This window comes from Nannospalax galili, unplaced genomic scaffold, assembly GCF_000622305.1.
Source record: "Nannospalax galili isolate Female #2095 unplaced genomic scaffold, S.galili_v1.0 scaffold1138, whole genome shotgun sequence".
In the NCBI taxonomy this organism is placed as follows: Eukaryota; Metazoa; Chordata; class Mammalia; order Rodentia; family Spalacidae; genus Nannospalax; species Nannospalax galili.
Window position 1 is genome coordinate 1,838,513 of NW_008342297.1, and position 17,049 is coordinate 1,855,561.

Genomic DNA, 17,049 nt, shown 5'->3' on the forward strand with positions numbered 1-17,049 from the left:
AGAGATCAAAGGGGAAGCCTGCTGTGTTGGCCAAACAGTGGAGAAAAGTCTGCTTCTTTGACTTCAAAGACCAAGGTGCTTATCAGCTAGGTTCCCTTTTCTCAGGAGCATGAGAGGTCCTTGGGATCCTGTTGGCGAGGGGCAGGGCTATCTGAACCTTAACACTCTACATATACTATGTTTTTTCCCCTATATCTACATACCTATGATAAGGTTTGATTTATAAATTAGGTACAGCAATAATTAGCAACAATAACTGATAAACTAGAGTAACTACAACAATATACTATAATAAAATTGCCAACATTGCTGTTCTTGCACTGTGCAAACATTAAATAAGATGAGTCTACTTGGATACTAGCACCATGATGCCCCAACCTCAGGTAACAGACATGGCTACCCAAGTGACTAATGAATAGGCAGTATGCACAAAGTAGATAGGCTAGACCAAAAGATGGTGCATGTCTTGCTTAAGATAGGGTGTCATGGGATTTAAAATTCATGAATTAGGACTAGAGAGATAGTTCAGTGGTTAAGAACATTTAGTATTCTTCCAAAGGACCTGGGTTTGATTCCCAGCACCCACATGGCAGCTACCAACCATCCATAACTCCAGTTCCAGGGGATCTCATGCCCTCTTCTGGCTTGTGTGGACTCTTAACATAGGTGGTACACTTACATGCAGGTAAAACACTCATACACATAACATAAAAATAATAAATAAAATATTTAAAATTTATGAATTATTTCTAGAATTTTCCAGTTAGTAATTTCTAGCCCTGGATGGTATAGGCAAAACTAAAACCTTAGAAAGAAAAACCATGGAGAAGGAAGACAACTATAATGAATTCTTCTTGGATTTGAATATTGTATTTCAAAAACTGAATCTTAGAAAATGCCCTTTTATCTAGGTTTTAGACTCTTTTCTACATTAGCATAGGATAAACACTTTGGTGTTTTGGATACTAGCACCCCAGCTTCACAAGGTGAGAGCAGGATGGCTGTTGTGTTCTCTATCTGCCTGACCCACACTTCCAGAGACACCCACAACATACAGAATGCATTCTTCTCATAGAAGAGTTCTCAGGCCTGGAGAGCTGGCACAGTGGTTAAGAGCACTGGCTGCTCTTGCAGAGGACTGAGATTTAATTCCCAGCACCCATATACCAGTTGACAACTCTCTGTAACCCCTGTTCCGGGGGATCTGACGCCCCCTTTTTCTGACTTCTGTGGGCATTGCATGAAACATGTGCATCTACATGCATGCAGGCAATACACTCATACACATAAAAAAAAAATAAGAGAACTAGAGTTCTCTAATAAACTCTATGTACTTCATTATTTTTACTTCTTCCAGAAATTATATAGTGATCTGATTAATAAATAATTGTTTAGTATAATTTTTAAACTATTAGGTAGAAACATATGAAGTTGTATTTTATAGTTTTAGAATGGCCAAAAAAGTCAAGTATGGTGGCTCATTTCCATAATTCCAACACTTAGGAGGCTAAGGGCAGGAGGATTGCAATGAGTTTGAGGCCAACCTGGGCTACATAGTGAGTTCCAAGCCAACGTGGGTTGCAAAGTAAGACCTTGTCCCAAGAAAAACAACAAAAAATCAAATATTGGCATTTTCTTGTGCCTCAGCCTCATGTTTAAGTAACCTCTTTACATTTTTACTTAGCTGGCTTGGATTGCAAATAATTTTTTTTTGGAATGATGTCAGTAGTATGCCTTATGCCTTTTATATCAGTCAGAGTTCTTATGACCTCCATTTCAAAATGAAAGGAATCATTTAAAAATATTTTTATTGATTTGAGAGTTTCATACAATGTACTTTGATCATATTCAGACCCTCTCCCCTCTCTTGACTCCCACCTCACCACATCGCATACCCCCCCAACTTCATGTCCTTATTGTTCTTTTTGCTTTTTAAAGACCTATTGAGTCTAATCTGTGTTTCCTAAATGCTCTTGGGTGTGGGTCCATCCTTTGGAGTCTGGTTAGCCAGGTGTCACAGCAGTGAGGAAAGCTAACTCTTCTTTCTCTGCATTGACTAATTGCCAATAGCTCCTCAGTGAGGACTGGGCTTCCTATCCACCTCCCCCATCCATGCTGGGCCTCTGTCTGGCTTGTATTTGCACAGGTCTTGTACATGCTGTTATATGCTGTTATGGGTTCATATGTGAAACTACCTTGTGGTGTCCAGACAACACAGTTTCCTTGTATTCATCTACCACCTCTGGCTTTTACAGTTGTTCTGCCCTATCTTCTGCAGTGATCCCTGAGCCTTGGGAGGAAAGGTACAATATAGGTATCCCATTTAGATCTGAGCACTCTGCAGTTTCTTGTTCTCTGCACGTTGACCAGTTGTAGGTCTTCATGTTAATCACCATCTGCTGTAAAAAGAACCTTCTCCAGTGAATGTAGCAATATGTACTAAGCTGTGGGCATAACAATATATCATTATGACTCAGTTTAATACTATTTAGCAGAATGATAGTAGGTTCTCCCTTATTTCCTGTGACCTGTCTAGTCATAGGCTCTTGACCCTGATAACAGTATTAGGTATGGACTCCATCTTGTGAAATGGGCCTTAAATCCAATTAGAAGGTAGTTGGTTACTCCCATAGTATTCAAGCTACTATTGCATTAGTGGGCATATTCTGCCAAGCCAGTTGTTATTTTAGCTCACAGGTTTCACAGCTGGATAAGGTTGATGATTATCTTTCTCTGTCAATAACATGCAATAGCACCTTCTAGTACTGTGAAAACAAGCCAGCAGAGATGAAGCTTCATGGTACCAGCTTGATTTCTCCTTGTTTGTTCTATAACTCAGGTATATAGTGTCTTCAGCAATAAGATCTTGCTGTCAGTCCCTTCTTTTGGAGTTGTTGATCAAAGAGATCCCATAGACCCTCAAACAACACTTACACTTGCTACTGAACTTGGTTACCTACCAGGAATCATTATTGTATCCCTAGTCTTCATCATAAAAGTAAGCATCATAACCATAACTGAGATAATAATAATAAGCCAATCTCAGAAAGACAGATATCATGTTTTCTCTCATTTGTGATTCCTAGATTTTACATAGATATAGGAAATCATTTGTGAATATATGATATGAAAAAAAGTAAGCATTTGAAGAATAACATTTTTGTAGTTATGTCTTTTGTTTTTCTTTTTTATTTCCTTGGCACTGGGGCCTTGGGCATGTTCAGCAAGTAGTCTACCACCAATCTACATTCTTAGCTACAAGTAGGTCTTGGGCATCAAGAGACCTGACTTCCTGTGCACCTTGAGTTCTCAGATCCTGTGTACTGGCTCTAGAATGCTAAGCCAGAGCACCACTGTCTCTAGGAAGATAACATTGCAGTCTCCAGAGGAGTTCCCTCCTGATTATACCTCTCTAGTCAGTGAATTCCTTAAGGTTTGCTTCTTCAAAAAAGTCAAGTCCTTGATTACAAACAATGAGTTCAAATAGTATCTGATCACATAATAGCTTATAAGATACTTTGCAAATTTATGAATTGTGATATTTATACAAGTAGGTAGGTAGAACAGATGAAGATAACAGTCACAAACCCAGACTTAGTGCCTCAAAATTAATGGTGAGAGGTCTCTCTGTCAGTTGACAAAATCCACTATCAAATGGGGACAGGTCCTGCTGGCATTGCTCTCTGTCAGGGCCTATAGCTGTGAGTCTTGGCACACTGGTGTCTGATAAGGGCAGGAGCCAAGTCAACACTAATGAGAAGTTAATGTTGTAGAGTTTATTTTCTGCTGCTGTGCTCTCTGGTCTCTTGCCCACTGAGGAAGTGCAGCAATGATTGGTGAAGGAGATTCGTTGACATTCTGAGGGTGGACCCATGCCTTCACAGTGGAATTGTGCTGAGAATTCTCCTGCAGTAGTTACCAGTTATTTTTCTTTTTGTTTTGACCTAATACTTGACAAGAAGCAGCTTAGGAAAGGAAGAGTTTATTCTCAGTCACAATTCAAGGAGACACAGTCCATCTTGGCAACAGGAGCATCTGATCACGTTGTACCATCTGTCTGGAAGCAGAGAGATGAATTCTGGTGTTCATCTCACTTTCTCCATTCTGGGCAATCTTTCTCCTTCAGTCAAACCTTTCTGGAAATTTCTCTCCCCCCACCACCCCCCACGGGTGTGTTTCAAAATCCAGTCAAGCTGACAATGAAGACTAGCCCCCATGCAGTATAGTCACACTCTGTCAGGCCGTTTCAGTAGGCTGCTTTCACCACAGGTCTCTTCTCATCCTTCATGAGCCTCATCCAGAGAGGCTGCCAGTCCTCTCTGATCATTCTTCTTTCCAGTCCCTATCCATCTGGTTAAACTGTAGCTACCTTCTATCAGGCCTTCTTTTCTCAGCCAAAGTGGACCATAGATATACTAGAAGTTTCTGCTTCACTGTTTTTTCAGAGATCACATCTTCAAAGGGAATCCTGCTATTGTAGTCTACTTCTTATAAGTCCTGACAGTAGAGGATTGGTGGGCATAAGCAGTGCATGTACTGAGATCATTCTCTGTCGCCCTATGTGTCTTGTCTGTATATGGCGTGTTTCTCTAAATCATCCTCTTTCTCACAAGTGCCCCCACTTTTTACCTAAGAGGCTTACTCAGATGCTAAATTGATTGGAGATTTTGTTCTTTTCTGCTAAGAAATTCAAGAAATTTTTCATTAAAATGAAAATCTTTGTGTTTCATTCTTAGCCTGGAACCAAAAATCTAGAAAGTGAGCTTATCATTCTTTGTTTCTATGCACTTTTCTGGTTCTCTGATTGTCCCTCTGTATCCTTTCAATAAACCTTGCCTAACCAGAGTTGGTTTCTTGTGCTTGTAATCAAGAACCCAGACAGTTAAAGACATTGATGTTAGGAGTCGAATATAGGAAACAGACCCTCAGGAGCCTGTGAGAGTAATACGTGATAATAAAATAAGTAGGGTAGATGACTAGGGAATAACTTACTCAGATCCTGTTAATTTTAAAAATACTAATTATTTTTAATGACTATTACCTTTCTCCTTTAGAATAAAGTTCTTTTTGTTTAAGCTGAGTAACACAGTTTTAAATAGCCTTCCTATGTCCCAGTGTTGAATTCCTATGTCCTTCAAAGACTACGATAAAAGCTCCCTCAAAACTTTATTGGACTTCATTCTGTAAGCATTTTGAAAATTATTGGGACACAGTATTTAACTGTCTGGGTTGCAAGCAAAAGAACAAGACTCTGTTTGGGAAAATAATTTTTTGGAAGGATATTGAAGGGATTACAAAAACAGTGAGAGGCTTGACTGCCTGAGTCGTGCATGGTAATTCTGGAGAGCCGAGAAGCCCAGCCCTCACTCAGCTTTGATCAGGGTTTTTGGGCTATGATGCCAGTGAATACCACTTATTTGTAAGAAACCATTTCCCTGGACTCTGTTGCTACCTCTGTACTTGCGCAGCCAGCAAGGAATACTGAGCACTTCTCCTGTCTCTGTGTCACTGTCTTTGCATTCCGAATCTTGGGTTGGGGTAGAGTTTAAGTCATATACATTATACTGGCTTCGGTATCATACAGAGAATGGGGTCTTCCAGGCATCATGTAGTAAGAGACTGGACATTTCTGTGATGGGAATTATATTTACTTTATCCCACTATATGCAATATGAAAGAAATCCTTCCATTTTAATTTGTATGCCTTTGTTTTCCTTTGCTTTATGACATTCATTAGATTCTCCAATACAATGTTAAACTATTGTTGACAATGAACACAGTTGTCTTCATCTGGCTCTATGGGAAAGCATTTAGCCTTTCACCATTAAGTTTTGTATTAGCTCTAGATGTGTGAACATGTTCATCCATGTGCACATATGTGTGTGCATGTGGAAGCCGTAGGTTGACATACATATCTTTCTCTATTGCTACCCACCTTATTTTTTTTTTTGAGGCAGGGTCTCACTGAACCTGGAGCTTACCAAGTTGGCAAGACTAGCTGGCCACCAAGTCCCAGGTACCCTCCTGTCTCTGCCTCCTTAGTGTTGGAATTACAGGAGTAAATAGACTGGCCTCAAATTTACAGCAATCCACCTGCTTCTGCATCAAAGGCCTGTGCTACCACACCCAGCTTAAATTCTGTTTTCTCTTTAAGTATTTGATATAATTCATCAGGGAACGCATCTGGCATTTGAGTTTCTTTATAGGAAGGTTTTTAAGTACAATACAATTTCTTTAGTAAATGCAGGAAGATTCAGATATTGATTTATTGTTGAATAATCCTAGGCAGTTTGTATCTTCAAGGAATTTGCCTATTCTATCCAAGATGTTGAATTGGCTAACAGCCACTTGTAGCTCCCTCATCCTTTTCATGTTTGTGGGGTGTGTAATGATACCCCCATTCTCATTTCCAACATGTATAATTTGTGTCTTTGCCTCACTGTTTTTCTTGACCAGTCTTAACTAAGAACTTATCTGTTTTACTCTTTCTTCTACTAATTCTTATTTCTTTCTTTTTTCTTTCTTTCTACCACTTGCCTGGAACCTCATTTGTTCTTGTCCTTTTTTAAAGGTAGAAGCTTAGGTCATTGACACTGCTCTTCCTCTTTTCCTCTGCCTTCTCCTCCTCTCCTTATTAAATGCAGTAAATTCTCTTGGAGATTTGCTTTAGCTTTCTTTCAGATCTTGATAATTTGTATTTTCATTCATTTCAAAAGATTTTCAGATCCCCTCTTTACTCATTCCTTGACTCATCCATTAACTTCCAAATATTTGTGCTTTCTCCAATTTCCCCCTCCCCTCATGTTTCTCTTGTCTTTGGCTTTTCGATGTGCTCTATGGAAGTTTACAATTAGTGAGGGGAGGCACTGGTCTGAACCCACACCGTATGTAGTACCCATAGTTAATTCACAGGATCTCTAGAGGATAAGCTGGTGAGCAGGTATGTGTGGACTATGGACTGCTCTTTCATGGATGTGTGTGAGAGTGGGGTCAGCCTGGCTGCTACAACTGTTGTACTCCAGGGCTAAAGGTCAGAATTTGTTAAAAATCTGCCCATTAGGCAAACAGACACTTAATTACCATTTACTGCTGTGCATCTAAGAACTCTGAAGATAGGCAGCCATTCTTACATAGGAAGTGGAATCTTCTTCATAGAAATTGAATGGCCCTGGAAAAGGTGCTAATACCAGAGCTAAGTTCCTTGCAGGAAGAGCTGAATATGGATTCTCTGATCATCCTGGTGAATGAACAGGCATATGCTGCCAAGTAGGTAGCTAGCTTTGGTTTCCCCAACACCCTTTACAAAGATGGCTACTTACGAGTACTTTCAGGGGGCTGGAGAGATGGCTTAGCAGTTAAGAACACTGACTGTTCTTGCAGAGGACCCGGGTTCGATTCTCAGCACCCACATGGCAGCTAACAGCTGTCTGTAACTCCAGTTTCAGGGAATCTGACAGCCTCTTCTGTCCTCCACGGGCATTGCACGACACGGGTGCACTTACCTACATGCAGGAAATACACACATACACATAAAAATATAAAAATAATAAATAAAATATTTAAAAAAGAAAAATAATAGAGAGCTGAGTCACCCATTTAGGCAGGACTCTAGGGGGCTGGAGAGTTGGCTCAGTGGTTAAGAGCACTGGCTGTTCTTGTAGAGGACCTGGGTTTGATTCCCAGAACCTACATGGCAGCTTAACTACATCTGTAACTCCAGTTCCAGATGATCCAACACCCTCTTCGACCTCCGCAGGCATTACATGATGCTGGTGTACTTACATACATGCAGGCAATACACTCATACACATAAAATAAAAATAATAAAATATTTTATAAAAAGATAGCACTCTAGTCATAATGTCAGGATTGTCCTTGTTTGTTTGTTGTATTGATTGGTTTGGGTTTGTGTGTGTGTGTGTGTGTGTGTGTGTGTGTGTCTGTGTGTCTGTGTGTGTGTGTGTGTGTTTCGTTATTGTGTTTTGGTTTTGAGACAGGATCTCACTATTTAACTGTAGGCTGGCCTGGAACTCACAGGGCTCTGCCTGCCTCTGCCTCCTGAGTGCTGGGACTAAAGGCATGCGCCAGCCTACATGACATTGGCTTGTTTTTTCAAAGACTAGTCCTAAAGTATAAGTGGTAGTTTGCTGAATGGCTGGATTATAAACCTTTAATATTCCTCTCAGTGCATTTCTTCATTGTAGGCATGAACCACTTTTGTGTTCAGATAAAGTATTTTTACATTTTAAAGGTAAGATCCAGTGGAATTGCAAAACAAATATGAACTTCAGCTCTGATTTAGAGAGCATTAGTTAAGCATCTGAAGCTAATAATTTAACAGCAAGTGAAGTTGACCAAAGTTTTCTGAAGGCTTTTTTCCCCAAAGCATTGATACAGGCTTTTCACAGTATCAGTTTTGAAGCTAAGCATGATCGCACATGCCTTACAGCACTTGGGAGGTGGAAGCAAGAGAATTGTAACTTTGAGGCCAGCCTGGGCTACATAGCAAGACTGTCAAAAATAAAAAAGAATATTGGTCTTGACTTTTCCATGAGGGAAAATTGCAGGAATTCTAAGAAAGCCCTCTGCCCTCTGTTCCTAGTCCCCTGGTCAGAATTTGTCAGGAAAGGTAAATCGTACTATAATCATGGATGTCCTGGAAGGAGTGTCACTGCTTCCTCCACTTCCTCCCTCATCCATACACTGGCGATCATATCCTGCTGGCAGAAGACAGATTAAAGACTTTTATAACAACTTACCTGCAGAGAAGAGATAGGCACCTACATTTCATTTTTTCACTAATACAATTGTTCACTCTCCACTCTATCCATAGGCAACTAGCCAAGAGTCTTGGGCAGGCTGGTGAAATTGAGCCCGAGACAGAAGGGATCCTAACAGAGTATGGTGTAGACTTCTCCGATTTCTCTTCAGATGTTCTTGAGTGTCTCCCTCAAAGCCTGCCCTGGACAATTCCACCTGAAGAATTCAGCAAGAGAAGAGACCTAAGGTAAACGCTGGGAACCCTTGAGAACAGCTGCTCCTGCCTTCTGCCTTCTCACCTAATGGTCCTAGGGTCTGGGCTCAGATGCTTTCTTCTTTCTACCAATGTTTGGATTCAGTTGAAAGTCTGGTGCTTCTGTGCCAGAGGTCAGCAAGTTAGGAATTACCAGCTAAATCCTGCCCACTCCCTGTGCCCATGAGCTGAAAATGGATTTCATATTTTTTAATGGTTGGAAAAAATTAAAATAGCAGTTAATAGTTATTACTTTTCCTGAAAATCATATGAGATTCAAGTTTCCATGTTGATGATGTTGCATTGGAGCACAGCTGTGCTGATGTGCTTGTATCGTCAGCCATTCCCCACGATCACTACAGAGTAGTTGCAGCAGAGACATTGTGGCCTCAACTATTTATCCTCTATCTTTTGCAGAAGTTTGTTTCTAGAATAGTTCTAGACCATTCTAATTTCAAGATACAAGTAACCTTTCCTGTTCTCCTTCCTGGACCCTGAAAATCTGGTCAAATAAAGATAGCACTTCTATCTGGTTAGAAGTGCTTCCTCTAAATGGGCCTCTCTAGGCACATAGCAAAGGATTCAAGACCTTGTGCTTGGAGCCTCATTTTAAAGCTTTACTTTCAGGTCTGGAATTTATTGGAAAGTACTTTTGTGGTATTTTTATAACAACATCTTCTTTGAAGATGTTTCTTCATTGTGGGATGTTAGTTCTTTTCTGATATTTCTCTTCAGAATTTGGTTTCAGTACTGGCATTCATTTTGGATGCCACATGGAGATATTTAGAACCAAGAAAGTTTTCTTACAACCCACTGAGGCTGTGGAAGGTTTTTGCTAAGGTTATCCCGTGTCAGAGTCTTTCCACCGCACTTGCTCACTCTGCAGCCGAACTCAGGGTGCCTTCAGCTCTGAGTGTCCAGTGCTCTCCACCGAGTTTGAGACTACTTCTCTATCCTCTCATGCCATTGTATATTTTTGGAATTTACTGCCCTTTTTTTTCTTTTTTTTTCTTTTTTTGCTGAAAGAATACAAGAAAAATGAGATAGCAGCCCTTTCTTGCTTGCAGTGCAGTTGATGGAATACATGTTGCATTTGAACTCAGCTGACCCAAGCATGGTCCTGAATGTTAGGAATAATCCCTCATACCTGACTTCCTGCTGGTGCATGGAGTGTTGTCTCCTCAAGGGCTTTGAACCTGAACCTCCTTGAACCTTTGTTGTTTATGTACAAATTTTCTGAGATCTTTTTCTGAATTTAGAGCTCTACAAAAACATTTAAAGAAGCCAGATGTGGCGGTACACATTTGTAATACCAGCACTTGGAGGATGAGGCAGGAGATTCATGTTATGCCACATAGTGAGTTCTAGACAAGCCTGAACTGCATAGTAAGATCCTGTCTCAAAAAGAAAAGATGTTGGGAGTAGATATGATTGAGATACATTATATACATACATGAAATTGTCAAAGAATTTTTTAAAATGTGGGAAAAAACAAAGACCAAAACTGAACAAATAAAAGGAAAAATATTTAGTAAATAATGATTAAATTCAAATACAGTTTGAAATATAATTTAGAACTAATTAAAATTTAAATGTACCTCCTCTTTACCCACAAACTCTACTGATAGCAATTTGTCTTGCCCAGAAAAGTATACAAAGATGCATGTGCAAGGGTTTTCATTCCTATCTTTTGTAAAAGGGAAATACAGAAGAAACTGCTAAGTTCATCAATGAAAGAATGGTTTAGTAATCTATGGTATAGCCATCCATATGATAGCATTGCCTCCAGCTCTGCAAAAACGGGGCTGGATCCTTATGTTCTGTCCTAGAGGGGAGACCATCAAATATTGTCAAGTGATATATCTGAATATAATACTATTTTTGTAAAGTCAATAATGCAAAACTATGTAAATATAGACACACATACATATATATGTAAAACATCACAGTATAAATACACACACACACACAGAGAGAAGTATATATGTGCAGAAAATGTTCTGGAAGGAAATAAATCAAACTGGTCACATGCATGATTAAGATGGGAACTGGCTCAGTACAGTAAGGGGTGGGGAAGCAATTTTCTGCCATCCACTTAGCATACCCTTCCATTATTAAAAATCTTTCAAAAAAAACACTTCAAGAAATCATAAATGTGTCAGAAAAGAAATATATTTGGTTTTTTTTTTTTTTAACCTAGTCCTGGCCTGCAGAAAAATAATAAGTATCTCAGTAGCCACAGGTCCAGAACTGTTCCCCATTCCCCTTTCATGGCCGCATCTTGCAACTGGTCCTGTAGCCTTTGGTTGAACCAAGAGTAGGAGGCATTGCTCTCCAGAAAGCTTTTGCTGAAGTCTAACTCTGTGTACTGAGAAGGAATCCAAAAGTAGAGGCATTTTATGGATGTTCTCTGCTATTAGTGTAATATTAGCTCCTTTAAAAACTACTTTAACTTTCAAATGTTTTCATCCTCACCTGCTGCCCCCAGGATTACATTTCTAAATTTCAGGTTTGGATTTTTTTTTTCATTTAAAATTTTTAAATAGCTTCTTGATATCTAAATTAGTAATCTCTAAACATGGGTGAGCATACATTCCCACTAATGTATGACTTTATTTTAAAATTATGAACAGATATAATATTTTACTAGTCTATTACTTAATGTTGCAAATCTAAATAAAAGAAAAAATGAAATAAATTTTAAATATTTAAAAATAATTTTAATTTTTATAAAGGCAATTCATCTGAGTTTTTTTTGGTGAGGAACACAATGCCTTTATCACAGTGTTATTATTATCATTTCTTTTACTTTTCTTTAACTTGTTTTAATGATTCCCATAAATAAAAGAGAGGTATGCTTGGGAGGCAGAGGCAGGTAGATCTCTGTGAGTTCAAGGCCAGCCTGGTCTACATAGTGAGTTCCAGGCCAGCTGAGACTACAGGAAGACCCTGTCTCAAAAAAATAAATTAATTAAGATGTGTCACATTCCTCAGTAAACTCTTAATATTTAATTTATTTTTTTTAATGTGTATACTTGTATTGCCTGCATGTAGGTAAGTGCGCCCGTGTCGTGCAATGCCCACGGAGGACAGAAGAGGCTGTCAGATCCCCTGAAACTGGAGTTACAGACAGTTGTTAGCTGCCATGTGGGTGCTGGGTTTGAACCAAGGTCATTAACATTCAGTGTTCTTAACTGCTGAGCCATCTCTCCAGGCCACATTCCTCAATAAACTCTTTAGGTGACATCTTAAAAACTAATTGTGAAGTTCTGTATGTAGTTTAGGTGTGTACATGTAAACAATTTGCTTGTTTGTACATTGACAGCATTTTAGGCTCCAAGTCACATGTCAGTAGAAGAATCTCAGCATATGTGTTTGGTGATCTCCAGCACCACAAAAAAAAGGGTTTTTAAATGTCCTCTTCAAAATGCAAACATACTGTTTTGTTCTCAAATTCCTCGATGTTAAACTTCTACCTTTCCCCTGAAGATTAGTGTGTCTCCTGCCCCTCCTCCGAGTTAGCTGCTGGGTGGCACAGGACTGGCAGTCATTGTTTTGAAACCAAAATGAGACTGGTTAATTTCTATAAGGAGATGCAACATCAATTTGTCGTTTCCTTGGAGTTACTAGTATTACTAGCACTGGCATTTTTAGTTTAGTGTTATCCTCAGCCTCTGGATCTTTACAGTAATATTTTTAATGATTTACTTAGGTATAAAAATTTATTTAGCTAAAACTAGAAAATATCCATAAATCCAGGTATGTAGGCATAGGTAAATACCTAGAAATCATGGTGGCTGAAAGCATAGGACCCAGTGGGAAAGCCCACATCACTGCACTTTTTCTGGAAATCTGACTCTTTTATTTGTACACTTTACTTATCCTTTGATCTATATATGTAGTGAGGATGCCAGGGTTAATTCATGTATTCATGGTTAATTTATTATTATTTACAATAAAAATATATAAAGCAAAATTTATAAATATGCTATAAATCTATAAATGTAAGTATTTGACTCTGATTAGCCTCTTCTCTTTGACTGGTATGTGATAGATTTATTTAGTTTACCAACCAACAAATATTTGTTACATGCCAGTATTGGACACTGGAAATATAGTAATAAACAGAAATAGATGTGGTCGCTACCTTTATGGCTCTTCTCCTTCAGTCTCATGGGAAAGAACATGAATCAAATATATTAAACAGTCATCAAATATTTTTAAAAACAAATACATTGAAAAATGTAATGAAGAAAAGAAGTAGTGGGTGTAAATATTTGTAATAGTTTGATTTATTCTTCTCAGAGGCCTAGTGTCCTCATAGGCATTTTAAAATCAATGTTCCTTTTCCCAGGTATGACCAATAGAGCTCAACCTGAGTCACATTGCATCATGAAAAATGTGTTCTGTTGAAGAAATAATAGATATTTAAATTCCTAAAACTGTCCTTCTATGTCTTTTTAATTTTTTCCTCCCTCTTCTTTCCTGAAACATGCATATATGTTTTTTTTTTTTTTTTTTTTTTTTTTTTTTTTTTCGATGATTGGAAAAGATTTTTTTTGTTTTTTTTGAGAAAAGGTTTCCCTGTGGCCCCAAGCTGGCCTGTGACTCACTCGCCTGCCTCTGCCTCCCAAGTGCTGGGACTACAGGCATGCGCCACCACACCCGACCTATATATATTTTATGTATATAACATATGTATATGTGCCAAGTCCTGAGCCACTGGAACTATAGACAGCTGTAGGTTTAGCCCTTTGTCTGTAGGAAGTCAGAATCACACCAAGGTAAAGTATATCAGAGAATGGCAGGTGCTGTGAGATGGGTTGAACAGACTGATCAAGCCAAGGTCACTGGTTGCTTGTGCTGATATCTAAGAGTGAAGCAAGGGTGCGGGAACTGGGGAGACTAAAAGTGTCTCCATTTTAGTGACAGGCTTTGGCTGCAGAAAGGCTCTATGGACCCAGAGACTATAAGATCCTCTGGAGGACTTGGAAGCTCTGGGTAACTTCTTCCTCTCCTCTCCCTGGGTCACCCTGCCTTGGAGCCTACAGCGTTACTCTGGTTCTAGCTACGTAAGAACTTCTACATACCCATTTAGGTTTGGTATTTGAACAATTATACTTGGAACAGAAAAGTTCCATCAATCTTTAAACCTCATAATCCAATTATGTCAGTAAAATTCCAGTTTTTTAGTCCAGTAGAATTGGGGTAATATTTTGCAAACTGAAGTTGAGAGAAATAGTGTTTATTTTGAAAAGAAAAATGGTTGGTTAGCAATTTTTAAGAAGTAAGACTGGTGTGAACTCGCAGGGGTGATCTGGCCCATCTGATTGGGCTCATCATTTTTTTTAGATGTTTGGCTCCCATCTGTGGAGAATCCCCGCTTTCATGGCCTAGACTTGTACCTCTCCTTAGCAGGGCACCTGAGGTTATGTAATACCAGTCCTGCAAATCTTTGGGGACCAGGAAAATACTGTGTCCCAGAAAGCTGCTTAAAATGGGTTGTACCTAAAGCCTGAGAAACCCCAGCGTTATTTCCAAGACTGGCTGCAATTTTTTCTCATTTCATTCATATTGCTTTGTTTCCTTTGTTACTAAACCGGAATAGGAAACTGAAGCTTAAAAGCTCAAAGTAGAAAATGAAAACCTAAATACATTAAAGGGGAAAATACTATGCTAACTGAGTTTATGTCTCCTATAGTTGGTATTATTGTGGACATTTGACTCACATCACTTTTGGGGAAAACCATGAGCTTCATGGAAGCAGAGATAGTTTCTATAGCTTTTTACAAGAGAGCTTGTGGGTATCTGTTTCTTTACTATTCCCTCAATAAAAAGGAAGCCCAGTGACCTCCACCGGACCATTACAAATGTGAAACTTGGCACTTAAAATTGCTTGCTCTAAATTTTCCAATTGCTTTCTCTCTTTTTTTTCCATTTAATGTCGTTCTGCCAACTAGTGATTTTATTATTATAAACAGGACATTGTATTCACTTTTAAGAAGAAATTTGAAGCTGGAGGTAAAATTACAAACTGCAGCTTCTCGGCTGCCAGAATAGAAAACAATGAACTAAAAATACTGAGCACAGAAAGGGTGTGGTGAGAAATGTTGAACTGCCTTCAGATTTCCTTCTCACTCCAGGTAAAACCAGCCTTGAAATAGCAGCTTGAAGGAGAGCCATGTAATACCACCCTCCTTTAGGTCAAACCCTGTGTGGGAAAGCTTTCAAACGTGGCTAATGTGTTAAATGGCTAATGATCTTGCTGTTTATCAGGAAGTCCAATATGATTAAATTAGCGTTTAGAAAAGGTTCCTCCAGGAAGGCACGGTGGCAGCACAGCAGGAACGTGAGCAGTCCTACCTCCCCCAGGGGTTTCTGGGTGACTCTGGGCAAGTCAGTTACTCTCAGGAAGGGTGGATAGGAGTGACCATTGTCATCTTTTGTAAGATCATGTGTTCCTTGGGTTTTCAGTGGGCAGTATAAAAGAGGAGGGTTCCATAGCAAGTATTTTTGGAAAACAGTGGGTTAATAGAGTTCTCCTACCTTTTTCTCCTGGATCATCTCAAGGAACTGGTGCTTCATTGAATATACTTTTTAAAATGTAGAACTACTCATTTCAAACCTTTCTGTTACCCCTGAATTGGCTGGGGTCCTTTGGTTCTGCCCAAATTGGAATTGATGAGTAGGAGAGAGGTAGCTTTTCTAGTGCTAGAGTCATGGGCTCTTGAGTGCTGAAGGCTCAAGGGGAAGGCTAACAGACTCCATAGCTTAGAATTCCTGGACCTGAGAGACTTAGGGCTGTAGGCCTTAGAAGACAGAGACTTTTAGCTCTAAGTTCTCAAGTGGTTCGAAGCTTACTGTTTTGGGTTCTTATTGTCAGCAGCCCAGAACTCAGTGACTACTGAAATCCTCAGCTATAAGCAGCAGCTAGCGCTAGATAACATTACAGTTGCCCCCTTGGGTGTTGGGACCTTTGGCCTCTACCGTGGCTAGTGTTGCAGCTCTCGTGCCTTAGACATCTTGACCATCAAGGCTTGGTCAGTGACTTGCAGCTGCAGGCTCTCCCACACCACTTTCTGCCATCTGAAGTCTTGGCTCCTTTGTCATCTGCAGTCTTCACTCCCCACCACTTCTTCATGGCTGCTCACTGCCTGTCACTGCTGCTCCACCTCAGTGCTGCCCTTCACTCCAGCATCACAGCCTGCTTCACTTAAAATAAAAATCACAGAGGTGCCAGGGGTGGTGACGCATGCCTTTAAGACCAGAAGGCAGAGGCAGGTGGATCTCTGTGAGTTCAAAGACAGCCTGGTCTACATAGTGAGTTCCAGGCCAGCTGGGACTACAGGGAGACCCTGTCCCCCGCTGCCCCCCCCCAAAAAAATCACAGAGGCAACAGTATCCTTTTATTGCACTTAAAGTTACAACTGGGAGACAGCTGGAGAGGGTGTCTCAGGGGACTACAGTGAGCTGAACAGCCAAGAAACATAGCCAGGAGGTGGATGCAGATGGGCGTGGTAGGCAAATGAAGAACTGAATTTGCTCTAATTACAGCATACCTTCAATTTCCACCAGTCATTGGCATCTTGCTGAGTTACTCATGGGGTGCTCCCTCTTCCTTCCCTCCTGTGTGAGAATAGTTTCAGAGTCATCTAAAGTTCACTGAGGCTTGTTTGGAGCAGGGGTGACTGGAGCAAAGCCTCCTGAAGCAGGGCTGGCTTCAGTTCTAATGTTCTTGCAACTGGAGTGATTCTATAAGGGCGATATGGATAAAAATTAGGTTAGTTTAAGGGAAGGAGAAGGGAAGGGTATACAAGGAACCTAGGGGATAAAGGGAAAGAAGGAACTCAAGAGAGGTGGGACCACAGGAGAAGGATATTAGTAAGGGAAAAGGGGGGAAATGGGGGTACCTTAAGTAGGAAAACCATGATGGCGGGGTGAGACAATGCGAGAGATAAATGATGCCTAGCTAGTTTTGTAAACCAGAGGGGGAACCATATTACTCCTACAACCTACTGACAAATTATACATAGCAG

The 17,049-nt window shown here is 39.9% G+C and overlaps 1 protein-coding gene across 5 annotated transcripts in view; it reads left to right on the forward strand.

The window, feature by feature from the left end:
* Positions 1 to 17,049, forward strand: part of Dis3l2 (DIS3 like 3'-5' exoribonuclease 2) — a 506,284-nt gene that overhangs the window by 269,617 nt on the left and 219,618 nt on the right. For all 5 annotated transcript variants that reach the window (XR_003850358.1, XM_029565942.1, XM_008838082.3 and 2 more), the window contains exon 9: positions 8,834 to 9,007. Coding sequence is in view for 4 of the 5 variants with exons in the window: in XM_029565942.1 (XP_029421802.1) it covers positions 8,834 to 9,007 (174 nt within the window). In the remaining variant the exon portion in view is untranslated. The remainder of the gene's footprint in view (positions 1 to 8,833; positions 9,008 to 17,049) is intronic.